At 38.0% G+C, this 19,630-nt stretch overlaps 1 protein-coding gene across 1 annotated transcript in view; it reads left to right on the top strand.

Moving 5' to 3' along the window:
- Window positions 1-19,630, top strand: part of PTPRN2 (protein tyrosine phosphatase receptor type N2) — a 622,484-nt gene that overhangs the window by 563,611 nt on the left and 39,243 nt on the right. Inside the window, exons 17-18 of the mRNA XM_030445109.1 lie at window positions 4,322-4,395; window positions 12,717-12,794. Of these exons, the coding sequence (XP_030300969.1) occupies window positions 4,322-4,395; window positions 12,717-12,794 (152 nt within the window). The remainder of the gene's footprint in view (window positions 1-4,321; window positions 4,396-12,716; window positions 12,795-19,630) is intronic.

Here is a 19,630-nt window from a genome sequence, read left to right as displayed (position 1 = left end):
AAAAGTTCCTTCCAACCCAAACCATTCTATGATAATGTGAGCCTTATTGTAGACTCTAAGATCAGGTTGAGATGAGGAAGATTCCAATGAGGCATGTTTGACATGAAAACTACAGCAAAACAACAGAGATTTAGTTCATAATAAATTAAGAAGCAAAACCGATATGATTTGATATGCTACAAATTTGTTATGCTACATTCAAAGTATTCTTTCACTGTAATGCTTTGTTAGCATTTCCTGATCCCTTTCATATCACCTTGACAAAGTAGAACAAGATTGCCAATTCATGTGAAAGATTTCATCTTAGTAAGGCTTCGAAGAAGATACATTTGGCAAACAGCTTTTCTCAGTGAACATCTCCCAAAAGCTGTCCACCCTAGTGGTGTCCGTTGGTGGTGGTATATGTTGGAGCAGTCTGCTTACCTTTGTGCTCTGATTTTCATCCAAGGGAAAGCACAGCATCTGGGGGAAGAGTGTGCACCCAGCTGTGAGGTTTGTGTGCAGTCAGAGGATGGGGACACCTGAGGTGGCTGTGGCTGTGGGCATTACCTGTATCAGTAATGCAAGCACAAATAGTGCTCTGGAGTAAATGAACTTGGTTTCGGCTCAAATCTAAGAAGATCTATTCTATTTTGTGATCATAGTCCTTGTGGACAGCCTTGGTTTGCTGATTCTGTTCCTTCAGAAGTATCTGACTAAAAGGAAAGAGAAGACAGAGGGAATTAGGTAAGATGGGAGTTTCATTTTTCCAAGCTCTCAATCCCCATCTGAAAACCAGCAAAAATAATAGATCTTGATCTAGCTAAAGATGTCCCTGCTCACTGCAGGGGAGTTGGACTAGATGACATTTAAAGGTCCCTTCCAACCCAACCCATTCTGTGATTCTATGATCTTCATCAAGTCACAGAGCCACTGTGAGATGGCTTCCTACTGGAGTATTGGTCACCATGTAAATAACCAGACAGATGCAATGTTTTGCACTCAACTCAAACACAGGAGTCTAGTGCTGTTTGAGATGTCTAAAATATTCTAGATACCCATACAGAGCTAGTAAGTATAACACAGATTCTATGGGAGACCTGTGCCTTCCTGCCTGCTAGCCTGAGCATCTGTAGGCCACCTCAGATATCACTAGAACCCTACACGGATGTGTTGAACAAGTTTTCTGGGCATGATTCAGTGAAATCAGACACTGAATGTGTCACAGTGTAGCTGCCTCCATGTCATCCAAGTGTCAAAGCACCCATTCCAGTTATTGAAGAGCTAGGTAGGCAGTGCAGTGGCATCAAGAGAGCTGTGCAGTGGCCAAAAGCAGATTTTTGGTCTCCATGAAGATGTCTGTAAGCAGACTCCAAAACTTAGGTTTCTCAGTCTATAAACTGAGCTTTTACATACTGCAAACTCGTGTGTGTGTACTTTATATTTTATCCTTTATCCTCTATCCTATTTCATAATTTATACTTCATATTTTATATTGTGCTGTATTTATTTCTCCTTGGCTGTAGGTTAGTACGAGCCTTCTTATTTAGGAAGCTTGTCCACCACACATATCCATCTGTATGTTTTGCTTTTCTTTCAGCTGTGGCTTGGTTGAAGCAATAGCAAATGCAAAGTAGTTCAGTATTCAGCAGAAGCTATTGTAGACATTTGGAACAATGATTTGTTGTAGCTTGGGCAGATTGCAGGAGGTAATAAGAGCATTTGTCTTTTCTCTCACTTCCTTTTTGCTATCCCTCGACCATTTCTTCATTCATCTTTCTTGCTCTTTAGATTGATCTTATATAGCTTCCTGTCCTGCAGTCCCTTTCCTTCCTTTTAGTTCTGCCTTCTGCATCTCTTTCCTTCCGTCTAAAATAATCAGTATACAATTGACAAAGAAAAAAATTCTTGTACGTTCAGCATTTTCCCATAGTTTCCCATAGCTGCAAATTGGTGTCTGTGGTATCCTTTTTTTTCCCTTCTTTTTCTGCTTTTTTTTTTTTTTTTTTTTTTTTTTGAAGAGCTAATATGCTAGTTCCTAGAAGCTTCAAGGTGATAACAGGCATAGACAAGCACAATCTGTTCATTGTCAATATGAACACTCAATCCTGCAATTGAAGAACACAGGTGCAAAGTCTTGATATATGCAGAAAGCATATGTGCAACCTTCTTGAAGATTTTTTTTCAATTTCTCTGAGCACAGTCTCATCACCTTTTCATTACCAAAGCCTTAATATGTCTCACCCTCTAATAAACCCTCCAAGACAGCGGGTTAATGATCAGTAACACTAAATCAGAGGGTCTGGATGAAACATTAGATATTAAAAAAAAAGATTCCTGAAGTTGCTCATCTGACTTGACCCTTTCTTGGAGACTCACACTGACTGATATCTGTTTGGTAAATACTGATTTCTGTTCTCTCCCACACCCATTGGAAAATATTTCACACATTTTCTTTGGTGATTAGTGCAAACTTTTGCAATGAATGGGACTTATCCTGAGTGCTTATTAAGATATGTAAGAGACCACAGTTAGTGCATGTAAACTGCATGGCCAAAATGTTTCAGGGCTGTAGTTCTTCAAGCACTCTGTTACAATACTCATTGTAAAGCTTCCTATACAAAACCTTGGGTAGCCCAAGAGCTCAGATGTCACAAGTTAATTTTTATGTTTTGGATTTGTTATGCAGTGGTGCCAGAATAATGTGGAAATGAGTAATGTGCATGAATATGTTCCCTTTCTCATCTTCTTCATCCTCCTATTGCATTGAAACCTTACCAGAGGAAATATGTCACTGAATATTAAGGACTGGCTCTTCATTCATTTGACAAGACTTGTTCACCTCTAACCTTATTCCAAGAGAAGGTTGTTCACATTAGTGGGTTGAAATTTGCTGGTGAGATTGGGTGGCTTAACAGCCCTTTGTCTTGCTCATATACTGAACTGTTGTGACATTACTGGTGAATAAACCTAAGCAGAGCCCAAAACATGTCTCTATGTTCCTGTGCAGTACTTAACATTTCTTGTTCCCAATTATTAAAATAATTATTGGTACTTCATAGTTTTAAAAAACAAATTGTAATTCTGCTATTAGGAATGGTGTCATGGGCCACTAGCCAGGGGGCACTAGGTGAGTGTGTGTACTCTTACTTTGTCTACTTGAATAATTAGTGGAAAGATCCCCTCAAAACATCAGTATCCATGCTCTAACCATAGATGGTTAGAGCACCTCCATGACCTCTCACCACAATATATTGTGCAAGGTAGGTTTGCTGAGGAGTTTAAAGTGTGCTGGTTAAGTGTCAGATACAAGTTTGAGATTCATACATAAAAAATTTAGGCATATCTTGCATAAATTATCTGAGTGTGGTCTGGTCTTCTTTCTTTAGTCAATGAAAAGAAAAAGGCATTTCTCAAGTGCAATTTGGGCTGTTTGAGAGAGCTAAATCAGGACGAGATGATTCATGGCATAGAAATACTTTTTTCTCTTAGCAAAAAGTGAGTCTAGATGACTGGAACAGATGCAGACATCTGCACTGTCACTGTCTAAATGCTAACAAATAAAACCCATCCATTATCTGTGTCCTGAAGTTTAAAAAAGGACTAGAGTTTGGGTTGTGCCAGCTCTAAACATGATTGAGGTAGCACCAGGAAAAATTAGTTATAAAATGGTGAAAGAATCTTGATGATGGGCAAACAAATATGTTTCCTGTGTTCAGAGCTTGGTAGTGATGTCTGAAGTAGCTACCTTACCAGCAGTGTAAGATGCTCCAGTTGTGCTTTTAGATGCAGTTGGTATCTGAATTATCTCTCCCATGATCATCTTCAAGTTATATTGTCTCCCCACATCACTATAGTAGTGTAGCATCATGCAGCACTGCTCTCTGATCAGAACATTTATTTACTGCCCAGCTCTAAACTGTACTTCTGTGTTCCTGCTTTTCATTTTATAGAGAATTCAGATGGACAGAGTCTATCGGCCAACTTCTTCCATGACCCCCCAAATACAGGACTGTCTTCTATATTACTGTGGGGGTTTTGGTGGTTTGCATAATTTAAATCTTAAACTCTCTGAGCAGCAGAGATTCCCCTGATTCCAATGAGAAGTTGTAACACATTCTGGGTCATCTCATGAAATCCTGCTTTCTGATCCTCAGTGCTTCAATTCTGAGTCAGGCCGTGACTCTGTGGCTGCATCAAGGCTGTGCTAGGCAGAAGGAAAGATACTTTCTGGCATTTACTCTCTTTGCCTGCCTTGACATGCATTGACTTTGAATTGTTTAATTTCAAATAGGTATGATACTTGCATAGAAACTTTTTTCTCTTATTTTCTCTTTTGCAGATGATCATTCCAGGATATGTCTGAAAGCTGAAAACAGCCATGACAAGTCAGACTACATCAATGCCAGCCCAATTGTAAGTATGGTAACCTGTAAGAAATAATCCAAATAGTCTTTCTGTGATAACTTCAGGCACCTTGCTGCTCAACTTGTGCAACCTCAGGTTTTTAGCACCTCACAACAGTGACATCTCAGACCACCCTTTCAAACTGAATAGAAAGAAAGCTTAATTAGTAAGAAAATAAAGTCATTAGATAGTTGTCAATCTACCTTGCAATTCTGTCAGGTTTTCTGTACTTTAAGTTAAACTAAGATTATAAATTATTATATATATTATACAACTATGATTATAAACTTAATCACAAGATGGTTTGGGTTGGGAGGGACCAATCATTTAGTTCTAACCTCCTTCCCAGGGCAGGGACACCTTCCTCTAGACCAGGTTTCTCAATGCCCTGTCCAGCTTGGCCTTGTATACTGCCAGGGAGCAGGCATCCACAGCTTTTCGGGCAACCTGTTCCAGTGTTTCACCATCCTCATAGTGAAGAATTTCTTCCTAATGTCTAGCCAATTTAAAGCCATTGCCCCTTGAACTATCACTACTTGCCCTTATAAAAAGTTCCCTCCCCTAAGCGTGTGATGATAACACTCTTAGCAGAGCTTTTCCTTTTCTGAGAAGGTAAAACTTGCTTGTTCTTTTTGCTTCATCTTACTAGCCACTGTCACAGCAGGAATAGTTTCTGTTGTGGAGGCCTCTGAACTTTTTCTGCAGCAGAAGGGACATTTTCTTCTACATCTCTTCCTCTGTTGTTCTACAGATGTGTAGCTTTGTGTTTCTCTAGCTCTTCCAGTTCTTCTTTGAATCTGCTGGTTTGACAGAAGGAATGAGATCCCTTCCCACTTATGTATATAGGCAAACTGCAGAACAGATCAATCTGTTTTTTGCCTCCAAATAGTCCAGCATGGCTCAGTTGCCCTGTCTCACCCAACATCATCTGAATATGAATTCTTTCTTGTCTGTAGAAGGTGATAGAGTGAAAAAGTCTCTACATTTAGACACGAACCAGGAGTGATAGAGCCAGGAGCATTGTCCTGCCATAGTGTCTCAGTGGAAGAGTTATTATACCCATTTAAAGGGTAAAAAAGACACCTTGTCCTTGACCCTTATGAACCTATTGGAGTAATTTTTGCTAATGGTTCTTACCCACGTTAATTAGGCATTCAAAAGTTGCTATAGGGAAACTGAGAAAGAAACTAGGATGGATCTTGCTGCAGTGGGCTTTGTATGTTATTACTGGCTCGTTTTCTTGGGGAGTATTGCTCCCCCAGTTCAGTCACTTTGTGTGGGCAAGGCAGCTGACAATTTGCAACAGCATGAAATTACAGGCTGTTTCCTTCCAGTGTTGTTGACAATACTTTTTTCTTAAAAAAACTCCCACAACTATATAGAAACTGTTCTTGGAGCTTTGTTTTTGTTTCTTTCATCAGAGTTCAAAAACTTAATTTTCAAAAACAGACAAAAATGTTTTTTTCAAAGAGTTAAAAGATCCACAGAACCCAACAAACACCTTCAGGATGCTTTTGTCTTTGTCTTGGAGTTGAAGGTAAACCAAAGCACCTGCATGCTTCCGGATACCATTTCAGAGAACAGGGGTAGATGCACACAAATTAGAGAAACTTTGGTCTCATTTTAAATATGTCTTTGATTAGACCAAGCTCTAGCTGGCCCCAGGATCAGGAGATCAGAATAACTTGATTTTCCAAGGAATATGTATCCTGCCTGTGAAGTAATGAACAGAGGTCCAGCTCCAGGGTTTCATTGCTCTGTTTGCCTGTATTCAGGGCATGTTCAGTTATGTTTGGTCAAGCCTTAATTTGATAGTAGAAGCTGAGAGGTTTTGTGGAAAGCACAGTAGTGGGAGGTGTTAACTGGAAGTGAGATATTGTGTTCTTGTAAGAGCTTGACTGTAATTCACATGACTACAAATTGGTGCAGAAATGGAATTACATCATCTGTAGACAGTGCTAAGCCTGGTTCAGTGTTGGCAGTGGTACAGATGCTGTGTTTTTACCAAATAACCAAGATGGGCTTCTGCATCTTGCCAGAAGTCTTCCTAGACAGCTTAACTGGTTTTAGTACAGATATTTGATTGGGGGACAAATATTCTTCCGTGTGTATATATGCCTATTGCAATTTTAATTATGGTAATTAATTACACTGATGAGAAAAGTATTAGATTAAATACTGCTAGGGGTGGAGAAGCAGGACTGAGATATCTTGTTAGCATAACTGGGAGACATATGCTTTGTCAAGATGCCCAAATCTAATGCAGACAGAGGGTCTCTGCTTTAACTTTCATGGTTTTACAGGAGTTGTAATCATGCTTTCCCATCCAGCACTTGAGAATGCTTTCTTCTGTAAATTCAGAAGGTTACTTCTTTTTTTGTATCTTTCCCATACTCAAAGGATTTGACCAATGAAACACAAAAAAGTCACACTAATAAAGCAAAATTCAAAATTCCTACGGTTGTATCTATATCTCTTACAGAAATATTTCTGTACCTAGAGATAAGTGGATGCATAAGTGTTTCATTGGGTTGGGAAAAGCACCCAGTAACTTGCATGGCCATGAAAACTGCCAGGAGAAACTCGAGTTCTTCTTCTTCATAGCAGGATAGGGACCCTACAGTATGGAAGGAGTGCCACCACCCACATTTGTGTGATGACTTCTTATTCCAAGGAAAGAGGTGATCCAGATGGTTTTGTGAGCTTGTTTCACTAAGTCATTGACATTTTGAAAGCAGTAGATAAAACATGGGTTTCCTGAAGGTGATGCAGTGGGGTGCTGGTAGGAGGAAATCTCTACTTTGCAAGCTATTAGTTTGTAAAGATTCCCAGCAAACTGTTTCGTTTCAAGACAAATTAAATATATTCAGGTTAGCATAAAAGTACTTGTTAATCTGGTATTGCTTTTCTGTAGCAAGGCAGATTATAGACTTTCAGTCTTGATTCCCACCTCAGAAAACTACTGGAATACTATACTGAGCACTTCTCTGCAGGATTTGCTGTGGCCATGAGCTGGACAGATGTGCTATTGCTTTGGGGGTTTCTTTGAGATATTTATTCAATGTCTTTCTAAGTGTACAGTGGATATGGAGTACCAGTGAGTCTGCCTTTATTTGTTCTTGCAAAAATCATGCCAATGCTTTTCCTTCATACTGCTGCCTTTCAACTTAAATAACCTCAGTAATTATCATGTTAGTGCAGTGATGTTTCTGGTGCATCTGAACCTTGCAGTGTTTGGCTAGGAGTGAGCACTGTAGTGAGCTGCAAGATGGGCATTAATAGCACAGGATCAGTACTTTCTGAACTGACTCGAGGGGGATTTTTGCTCCTTGCATGTCTGAGATGTCTAGTGAGGAAAGAGTGCAAAATAAAGTAATTATATTTGAGCTTTGGAAAGGGAGGCTTCCAGGCGTGTACATGTCACTGGGTATCTCCAGCTTCTGGGTGAGTGGTCCAGTCTCCAGCTGGGGCTCACTCAACCTTAACTTAAGTCTAAATGAGTGAAGCAGTACACCACAAAAAAAAAAATCCCTGTGTTAGACAATGACCTGGCCACCTGCCCATGTGTTTCTTCCTTTTAAACATGCTGCCCCCCCCAAGACCTCCTTTCCCTCCAGTATGTTGTGAAAAACTGGAGTTAGACTGATGGCATCACCATCAGGGCTAGCACTGGGTGAGGAGAATTAGCAGATATTTAGTCCAAGTTCTTCCTGTAGGTTTTTTTATTACATGTAGCACGAGGCCAGACAAAATGAGTCCTCAGGAGAAATTTTCAGGGTAAAAGTGAAGTAGAAATCTCTTTTCCTCCTCTCTGAAATAACATAAAGTACTATGATAATAACTCTGCTATCGGCAGCTGAATGAAAGGCTTGCAATTATGGCACAAGGAGACCCTGACTGTGCAGAATAAAACTGTGATAATTACATCTGTCATATTTGTACTTAGTCCTCATTAAATTTCGGGAAAATCATCCAGTAGTAAATAATGTGCAATCTTTGCTTTTAAATCAGAGGTCATGAAAGTAAATGGGAATTCTGGTTTTCCTCATAGGGTGTCTGAAAGAGAAAAAATCCAATCAACTACATTTAAAAACTCAGTTTGCTTATTATTGAAGACACCAGACTGAGGAATATCATTAGCATGACAGTTTGTTCAAACACAGCATATGAATTTCATCACCAAGAATAGACTCTGAAATTCATAATGACATTCACAACCAGATTTACTTCTTTCGTTCCATTAGGGGTTTTAAAGGAAGGGTTTAAAAATTGTTTTAAATTTTAATTCAAACGTGCAGATGAGGACTAGTCTACCTTTTTAATTTTAATGTTGAGATGAATGTGGTTACAAAGTTCATAGCCTGCATTTGCTGGCTATGCTTTCTTTTACAGAAACAAATATTCTTTTTTATTTTTAAAGACTTTCTCTACTCTGTGCAATCCTCAAATGCATGAAAATAGTTTTTATTTGTCTTATGAACACATTAAATCAGGCATCTACACAGTAGTTTGAATCTGTCCAGATTTTTAGGTGTTAATCAGAGTTCAACTTTCTTTGCATCATATTTAGTCTATACTGGGTCTCATTCTGATTTAATATAATTTAGAAATATTTCAGCTGGACTCAATGGATTCTGATTAGAGTAAATATGGTGGGACTGAGACCAATCTTGCTCGGGTTTTGGGGTTTTTTGTTGGGTTTTTTTTGTGGAATGTAAAGATTTAACAAGCTGATGGGGAAGGTGAAAGGCAGGAATGAATTGATTTATCATTTGCATGAGTTTTCAAAATGGTGATTGATGCCAATTGAAACTTTTACTGGAGTTTACAGTTTTAGAAAACTATTTAACAAGTCTGAATTTTAGGACTTCTTTAGTCCAAATTCATGAAAATATATTTTGGGTTTTCCTTACAGAATGTATTGATTTTGCTGTATTTCATCAGCGTTACCAGTGAAATCATGCAACACACTCTATGTATCTAAAAACTTAATAAAATTTGGATTTTTTCAGGGAAACCTTACAGATTCCTAGGATCTGGCAGCTGGATTGCAGAAAAAACTAAGCAGGAAAAACTAAAGGAGTAGCTTTAGTTCTTTAGTAAAGCAAAGGTGGAATTGTCCTCTGATACTAATTTAGCAAAGGTGCAGCTAATTGTGATTCTGTTGCTAAATATTTTCGTACTTTAAGACACTGTAAGCCAACTTCTATTGTAAAGCCATGTGGAAGAACATGTCATGCCACCGGAGTTTTCTGTGGTATTTGTTTTCCAACAGTGAATCTGAATTTTTTGTTTGTTTTCATTTTCTTTTGACAGTGGTGGCAAAAATCATCAGTCAATTGCATGGTCAGCCATAGTATCCTTGATCCCTTTTTTTTCCTGAGCGAAAATCATGGGAAAGCAGCTTGAAACATTATCACCAGGCTTGCCTTTGTTGTACTGCAGGAGAAAATGAGAATTCCACCATAGCAGTTGTAATAACTGCATTTTTTCTTCCCAAAAATGGCTCTTCAGTCCAGTTCTCATGTGAGCCTTGTGTGCTTTGATGGGGACATAGAGAGAAAAATACTGCTCTTTTTGAACAATTACTCTTAGGGTAATTTCTGAAGTTAGTTCCACTTTAAAACGTTAGCAAACAGTCAATTTTTGTTTTAATACTTGATAGTAGGGAGCCTGCTGTTCTCTGTTCTTCTCTGGAGAATATATTCTCTGCTTTATTTTTGTGGAGTGAGAAATCTGAAGGATCCTTGAAAGAAGATAATGACTACTGGCATTAAAAAAAAGCCTTTTACTTAATCCTTGATTAGTTAGTTTAAAAACCATTACAGACTTTATTTCTTTATTCAAACTTTTGTTAACTTTGATAGATTAAGATGTTCTTGGTGTTCTTAGTAACCTTGAGAGAATAAAAATGAACAACAAAAACATCCATGCATCGTCACCTTACTCACATTAAAACCAGTGTGACCAGAGTAGTGATTTTTCTTGAAGTATGCAGGCTTTAAAAGAGTACATATAATAGAAAATTGATGAAACCGTGAATTTCATACAATTAGCTTAATCTTCACTCTTATTTTTGTTCAGTAAAAGATCATTTAATAGTGTGATAGGCCTTTCTGCCATCTTTTATTTGCTCCAGGCAAGAAGAGTTTGTGCTCGTAATTGTTTTCTGTGCAACACAATGTGCTTGGAATGTAATAATTGTAATTGTCTTTTGAATTATTGTTGAACTGTTGATACACTTCAGTACTCCATGCTTATTGTAATGTTTGCCACGTTCCAACAGCACCTTTGTGATAGAGGTTGATTAATGCAGAAATGCCAAGAGTGGCCTATTCCTGATTTATCAGCTGAACATTGAGAATTATTTCCTCCGTGACAGCACTATTTGCATCATCTTTGATTTCTGCTGTCTCTGTTTTCTGGCATGTCTACATACAGCAAAACCTAGTTTAAGAAGAAATTCAAAGTAAATCATTGTATTTCTAAAGTTTGGTGTATTTCCTGTCAAGTCAGGCTCTTGCCTGTTAGACAAGTGACATCATTTTGAACTAGATGTAGCACACACCAGTTTCCACTGGGAGTAGCAAGGCCTCCACAGTGCAGGTTGATTTTTCTAAGCCAAGATTTTTTTTCTTCCAGCCTAGAAAAACATTTAAGTACATGATTAAATCCTATAGATCTCTGTGGGATTCAAAAGAAACAATAACATAAATTATTTCAACAATAATGGAGCAAAAATAAACCTTTAAGCCTGACTTTGCTTGATCAGATTTGCTATTCTTTTCAGCTGTGTTTAGTTCAGTGTCTCAGTTCTTAAAAAACAAAAAATATTGCACATTTTGACATGGCTCCCAGCGTGGTTTTCTTCCAATACTGCTTTCTGAAGGAAGCTATTTTTTTCCCTGATCTCCAAATACACACAGCAGGAAATGTCCTGCTACCAGAGTAGCTTTTGTGAAAAGGCAAAGAAAGCAAGGTTGAAATTTGTTGTAAGCAATTTATTGTTGTGAAGAGATATTTGCTGATAAGAGAAGCACCACAATGCAGCTCAGAATCAAATGATGGTATTATAGACACCCTGGTCAAGGTTTTTTATAACTATGGATGATGAGCTTTTATTCTACATGGATACTGTGACTTCATTTTACCTGAGTTTTGTTGTCATGGAGAATTTTAATATTAAGTCCAGCTTAATTATACATCAGAAAATTAGAAACATAAAAGTGTTCTCTTCCTTTTTGCAACATTCATCATATTGTTGTTCTGTTAGAATAACTTACATCTGTTCTTTTATGGTTTTTCCTCTTTTATGTTGCACATAATTATGAGGTGCCTTCTTTTACACTGACATGTACCATCACTGAAAATTTTGATGGCTATGAATAAATTCAGTGGATGTCTCTTAATGCAAATGTGGTTCACATTCATTCTTATTCAGATCTTTACTTACAGAACAGAATTGTGTATTGAGACAAATTCTGCCTTCAGCTACGTGGGTATAAGTTAACTCTCACTGACTTCGGTGTCACTGAGTCACATCCACACATCTGAGAGCTGAACTGGGTCTCTTTTCTTTATGCTCAAAGTTTTGTCTTGCTCAGGGTTAGAATGAGTTTGTTTGGATTTTAATCCCATCAGCAGATCGTCTTTTTCAGCAGAATGGGTACTAAGATTTAGAACCAAGAAAACCATCCATCAATTCAAAAACATTCATTGTAACACACTAATCCTATTTACTCTTGATGGCTTTGTTTGTTAGATTCTTTAATTTTTGCTCAGTGAATTTTCTGCTACTTGAATTAAAAGTAATAATTAAGGTCTTTAAGCAGAACTTCCTCTATTGAAGACAAATCCATGCATTTAGATAAATCAGCTAACTAGAAAAAGCCAGAAAATGCATTTGTTCCCCATTTTTTGCTGTTTTTTAGTTACATATGCCCTTGCTTGGTATGGTGGAAATGGAGAACATATTTAGATGTGTGGAGTATTCTTAACACTCAATGTAGAAACATGTTTCAAATGGCTCCTAGGTTGCTATGAAACCACCAGTACTGATCTCAAATAAATGCCTTTGTCAACCACCAAAAATGATCTTACAGTGCTCATCATGTCTGCTGATACTCATAGGACAGCATCAGTCTTTTGTGGAAAAAGGTACCCTCTGAGCTTATAAATAGTAATAAAATTCTTTGCTTGCCAATGAAGGATGGAGGGACATGACAGTGCTTTAGGAAGTCCCTTGTTTCTGCTCTCACATACTTTGTCTCTTAAGCAGCAAGGGATGTTCTTGTAAATAAAACAATCTGTGTTCTCTCTCCTTATTCCAGATGGACCATGACCCCCGAAACCCAGCATATATTGCCACCCAGGGACCTCTCACTGCTACTGTTGCTGACTTCTGGCAGGTAAGTTAAACATCTCTTTGAAAACTGAGTTTATGTGACAAATCAAATGCCTTCCTGCATTTCTAGAAATGTAAGGTGTATAAAAAACTGTTGTGCTTGAAGTCCCAACATGTGGAAAAATGTTAGTTCAAATGTATTTTTAAAATCTAGTACATGGATATTAAAGACATCTATGTATATGACAAGCCCTTCTAAGGAATCGTTGAAATTACATTGAATAGTGGAAATTGTATTGAAAACCTCAAGTTAAAGTATTCATATCTTAGTGCCAAATTCAGGCCAGTTTTCTGTAATTAAACTTCTGCTAAGGACTAGATGATTTTCAGAGGATCTGACCTTCTTAAGAGTAAAGCCAGAACTCATTGTCATTCTCCAGATCAAAAAGGACCTGACACTACGTGCTGTAAATTTGTCTATTGAAACCTACTTCCCACATGCCCCAAAATGCTTTAATTCTTCACATTTTCCCTGCCACAGGTAGCTGAGTTAAAGGTTAAGACCCTGCTGCATGATGTTAAGTAGGTGCATAATTTTTTCCAGGACTGGGGTTAAAGGCAGTAGTTACTAATGCACAAGTACGAGCTTACTTTGCATGCAGTTTTTTTCTGTGCTCCTGAAGCTCTCAGATTTGGCCATATACACACCACCAGGCTGGGTGTGTGTGACTCTGTGATGGATATTCCTTTGGAAGTGTAAAAGTGTGCCTGAAAGCTTACAGAAGCTGTGAAGGAGGTCAGCAGAGTTTTACTATCAACACAAACATGCTGGGGTTTTTTGTTTTGCATTATGGATTTAGAAACTTTTTTTCCTGAAGATAAAGAATATATATGTAAGTTTCAGAAGTGCCAATGTATGTTAGGAGCTTGCATTATTTGAAATAATCTTCTCATGTTATCTGCATCACTTGATGCAGACCATTTTCATGTTGCATTTTTCTGCTGTCTCTGTAAGGAGTCAAGTTGTTTGTTTTTGGGCACATGGATATTTAAATACTTGGTTTGAGATATTTTAGGCCTGGTTTTTAGGAAGTCCAGAGCAAATTCTTTTTTCCTTGAAGTCAGTTGATCTGTTGTTCTGGAGTAAATTTTCAAGTAAATGTGATTTTTGTCCTTTGGTGAGTGAATTCTGTATATCAGGCATGATACTTGAAAATTTGTTTCTTAAGTTAAACATGCAAAATCAAACATAAAGTTAGCTATTCTGTAATGATATGTTATGAGTCCAGGATTTTTAATTGTATATTTTTGCATATTTATATATTTAAATTTTGTATATTTTTACCTGTAACTGCTTTTACATGTTGAAAAAAATGTGTGTTCTCATTTCTAAAGGAGGTATTCAAAGAGCAAAGTTTGCATAAGCACTTCTGCTAACAAAGAAATTAGAAGAAATCATACCTGATATAGTATGAGCAACATATTTTGGTCTTGTCTTTTTCTAATTTTAACAGGCAAACTGTTTGTTTCAAACACAGAGCCGTCTCTTTCTTGACTTTTGTCTTCATGCTATTTGTTGAATGGAGAGTCTTTCCTTTCCTTCACTTTCCTTCTGCTCTTTTTAAATTATTTCTCCTCCCAGTTATCCATCAGTGAAAGTTCACTCCATCTCCCCACCAGATTTGCTTTACAGATCTCCACAAAAACCATTTGGCAACCAAATGGTTCTACTTAAGTATGGCCATGTGTCCAGTTTAATTGTGATGTTCTATTAGGTTCCATTGAAAAACTTACTTCTTTTATTCATTTTGATGATGTCTGTTACTCCAATCTAACAATCTACCTATTTCAAAATTGTCCATCACTCACTTTTCTTAAGCTCCCTATGTATCACATAGCAATGTGCTGTGTCCAGTCCCAGGCTTTTTACATGGCCCATGGTATCAACTAAGTGTAATAAGCAAGCCAGAAGAGATAAACTCCTTGCAGAGCACTGTGTCCATAACCACTGAAATGTAGTAACATCCATTGTATGAGTCCCAAACCATGGCTTGAAGTTGTTTTGACTTATGTCTGTCCAGATGTAGGAGCAAAGTTTACATCAATTTTTCACCCAATAGTACCTATTTTAAGTGAAAGCATGGAAACCTAACTTGCTATGGAAAATAGAGTATTAACTCTGGTGAGGGCAGAATCCTTTGATATTTACTTGAATACAATTTTCTGTATTTTGTAGGAACTGTAGTGCTGCCACCAGGGGTTGTTTAAAGATTCAGTTATTCATTCCCAACACATCTTCTCAGTGGTTCTCTCCCTCCTTCACTCAGTACCATCTGTTGCTTGTCTGTGCTGCTTTTTCCCCCCTTTTGTGTGCTCAGTGAACCAGTTTTCTGACTGATAGTAAGAGAGACTGACTCCAGACAAACCTGGGACCATTCTGCTGTTCCTTGTCTAAATGATGTCATGCTTTAGCAAGTCCAACAGAAACTCTTGGAGCTTGGCAATAACTACAAGGTGTATTCCTTCCTGGTTTTGCAGAGACTTAGCTTCTAAGATTCCCAAGAGTGTATGGGCATGGTGGGCATCAGACACTCCTTTTTATCTTGGCTGAAGGACTGCCCCAGCAAGAAACTGTTATGATTTTTCCTCTCTTGTAGGCACGTCTGGCTGATTTGTAGAAAACACTTTGTCTACAAAGCATTTGTTTGCTTGAACGTGTAAGACAAGTTTCTTGGCATTTACAACACAGCTGATATCCGTAATGAAATCCAAACTGCCCCTGTTTTGTCTATCTAGATTTCATGCTTAAATTCCAGAGACACAATTTCTAATCCTAATTTCCTTTAAACTTGTATTAGACTTTCCCCCCATCAACTATGTTAGCAAGCAGTGTGGCCCACTAGGAATGAATTTGTGGAGTGTCACAGTACTTACTTTGTAGGTTTTACTGTAGAACAACTGTTCAGGGTTCTAGGGGACCAAATGTCTGTTGTCAGGGGAGAAGGCTGCAGATGCATCTGGAGGAAGCTTCTTCCAAAAGGAACCCAGTTCCTGAGCTCCAGTACTGCTCTGCAGTGTCTGCTGCTCTCCATGTCTGCCATCTACATGATCAAATGGTCAAATCTGTTTTATTTATTTAAGACTAAACAGATGAATGAGTTTTGGATAATCTTTATTCCTAGGTTTATTGTCAGACCCCTCTAAAATCTTTTGTGTTGAGCTAGTGCCCAGTATTTTGTGCAAGTTTTATGAGGCACTTGGCAATCTAATTCTCATTTACTGTTTTCAAGTTGCCCAGATCTGAACAAAGATCATGGTCAGCTCAGTGGCTTCTCTTTCCCAAACAGGGCAAAGATTTTTCATAGAGCAGTGATGATGCTTTGTGCAAGCTCATTTTGTTTATTATTCTTACTACTGCTGAGCAGATCCATGCCTACTACCAGTGTGGGACTGGAGGGGGATCAGTTTCAATCATGTCACTAGTGACCACCTCTTGAAAGTTTTAGCCTTTTTTTTGCAAGGTAAGGAAGAAGGACAGGTATTGTTCCTCTAACTTGATCCATCAGAGCTAGCCATTAGGCTCTGCATTTTCTGTATACTTTCTTATTAATTTGGGTTTTCATGCTGACCTGTTACATATTAGGATTTTTTTTTTCAAAGGCAGTTTTTTGAGTTGGAAATAGTCCAAACTCTTATACACTGGCCATTTTCAAATGGTGTTTGAACAACTTTTGTATATGTTGTAACAATAATGTGGACAAAAAAGGCAAGATCTTTACTCTGGCTTTTCTAATGGTGTGAAGACACTTCAGGCTTTCCAACCTTCCAAGGTTGTTTGTATCGTTCCAGCTCCTTGTATTCTTGAGCTACTTCCTCTAACTCAGCAAGTGCCAAGGTAGTTCCAACTTTCCTGGCTTACCTATTTCTTTGAAAACTTTCTAGCCTACAGGAGTTGTGTTGTCAGTCATCTCATTGATCTGTTTTGCCACAGGGCCTCCTAATCTGTCTGGGTACTCTGGGTTTGTGGCTCAGAGATTTCATCTCTTCCTGCATGCCATCCTTTAGACCACTCTGGAAATTTTCCAGCTACTACTTTAATTAATTTTGAAAAGCCTCCAGCTGATTTAAGTCTTCTTTTAATTTCGTCTGGTCTTGTTTTCATCTCTTTTTACCGATTACTATTTCTAAGAGATACTTCCTTCATTGATTTTATTTTGACTTAGTGGGGATTCCACCTCAACATTCGCTTTCTTGAAAACTGGATTCCACTCCTCACCTGGTATAATCCATTCTTACCTGAATGGTTAAACAATTTGCCACGTCTGTGGGTTGTTTTCTTCTCAGCTGGAAAGAGAATTCCTCCTCAGGATAGGGTTTTTCTTTGATAGAGTTCCATTTTATTTACAAAGAAAGTACAATGTTTTATTTCCTTGAACAAAGGGAGAATCAAATAACAGGCAATAACTTTTTTTTTCCAAACCTCATTCACACAGTTTTTCACCTCCAACCTCTCTTTCAGCTTTTCTTCTACCAGAATCACAATGCTACTTTGTCGAGCTGTGCTGGTGGTTTCTTTATTCATTTTACATATTTTTGCTGCTTATCTGGATTAATCATCTTGCCTTGATTAATGCCTCTCTCTCTGCATTAGGCATATCAGTTTCTAGAGAAACTTATGGGTCCATATGCTTCATGTTTCTCTTGTTTTTGATGATAACTTCTGTAATTTCAGTTATCAGGCTTCATAAAAGAGTTTGCTAGTGTCTTACATTTATCTTGAATGAAAGGTGATGATTTTGTCCAGCAGCTTCAGTGAGATTTCACTCAGCTCTTTCGCATAATGCTATTAAAATTCAACATCTCTTTGAACATAATTCAAAAGAAAGAGGACGTAGAACATTTCTGATCTATAACAAGTTTTCACAGCAGGAGTTCCATGTTGTGAATAATTCTGGAGGCATAAAATTTTATTATTTTCCATATGTGCTGGGCTATAACTCCATGAAGTATTTGACGTGAAGTACATGTCTTAACTTGCAAAGTATTCTAAGAAGCAATGGATGATAATAGGCAAGAAACTATTCCTAGGAGTTAGGATATATAGAACCAACTGTCCTTGCACTGAAAAACTGTTCTTAATTATGCCAGTTTTATAAATTGCATGTCTGCTAAGGTTCGTTGTCTCTAAATGGAGGTTTCTGTAGGAGGCCATAATTTTTCCCTCTGGAAAACACCCACCATTATGCCTTCCTTTCATAAATCTACCCACATTTGCCCTTCTTTCCCCTCCCTCTTTTTATAGGGAATTGCACTTTCATGGTATTTGATTTTTTTACCATATGAAGTGAAAGAGAGGGAGGGATCAGGCAATTCCTGCCAAGGGGCTTAAAAAGATCTGCTTCATAGTTGCTGTCAAAAATCAGATCACATGTGATACCTATTTATGTAACTGTTGTCTTTCTATGATGTTCTCTCTCCACAAGCAATATCGTTAATCAACATATGGACATTACATAACTTTTACAGAGGAACAGAGAAGTATGATTTTCATCATTTTGCAGACATTCAGTTAAGGTTTAAAGCACCTACAAAGCACCTTTTGCCTGAACAGATCTGTAGCTCAGGCTGATGGCTTGTCCTGTGCCTTAGTCCCTGGAAGGCTGGAATCTGGCAGGGATGGCAGAGTTGGTTCTGCTCATGAGCAGCACTGAGGCAGACACAGGATGAGGAAGGCAGACTTCAGGTGCTGCTCTGGAGTGCTTAGGATGCTCCTACAGGAAGCAAGAAAGAGGTGCTTCTTGCGTATTGGAGCCCTAATCTGAGCCAAGGAGTTCAGCTGCCATTTGCTTTTTGTTGCCTCCCATCTCACATTTCTTAATCTAAAACCATTTTTTTCTCTACCCATATTCAGAAGCATATTACCAGAGTCAGTTTAAAAACTGATGTTTTCCTCTGAGGTTACACCCATGTGTTAAGAACCCAGTTCCTGAATTGCAGATTTGAGGAAATGATAAATCTTTTTGTGTCAGTTTGGCAACACTTGCTTTTCTCTTTCAGTTGTAGAATTCAACAAAAGAAATACAAAATACTGCCAGTTGATTGTTTCCTCTGTAAAAAGGTTTAGTCATCAGTGGTATCCACAGGCAAATCCCGGTGGGCTTAAGACCATGTCCCTGTAGCTGAATGAGTCTCCCTGCAAAATCAATGTTCCAAACCCAGGGGCTGAGTAAGAACAACTGTAAGAAACCCTTCTAATTGCTGCTTTCTGTGCTCCCACTTCAGCATGTTATGTGAGTGCTGAAATTAATTTACAGACCAAATTATTTTTCTGTATTTTGTTCTTCTATGCAGAAGACAGTGCTTTCAAGCAGCCTTGATTCCCAAGTTTTATTTTCTTTGCCTGGAATGGGATTTCCTGCATGTCTAATCAGTTCTCACCTTCAGAAAGAAGAGCAGATGAAAAGTGACACAAAGCAATTCAATGTGTAAAATATGCATATTTTAATTTAATAAAAGAAAAACAGCAAGGGAGAGAGAGGCTCAGAACAGTAGCCTCTAGAGCTCTAGTAACTTGACAAGCCATGTGAAATAAATATAACATTAGGAATTCCATAAGCGTTCAGGAGAAGAGTGTGCCTTTAGTATGCTCACTTCTAATTATGACTCTGCTTGGAGAAGGTGCTTGAAAGTGGCCCTTTTAAAATTTTTATCCCTTTATTGTTTAGGGTGCACTATTCCAATACTAAAGTGAAAACCTAATTACTGGCAATTTTTGTGGACTTTTTCTCCTTAATATTGTTTTGTCATCACTGCAATACTAAATAGTGCCCACATTTAAATTATTTAATAATAAGGCTTGAGTTAGGAGTCTACTGAGAAGAATAAGAGCAGCTTATGTCT

Source organism: Calypte anna, chromosome 2 (assembly GCF_003957555.1).
Source record: "Calypte anna isolate BGI_N300 chromosome 2, bCalAnn1_v1.p, whole genome shotgun sequence".
NCBI lineage: Eukaryota > Metazoa > Chordata > Aves > Apodiformes > Trochilidae > Calypte > Calypte anna.
The sequence above is the reverse complement of the archived record's forward strand: the minus strand, read 5'-3'. Positions and strand labels throughout refer to the sequence as shown.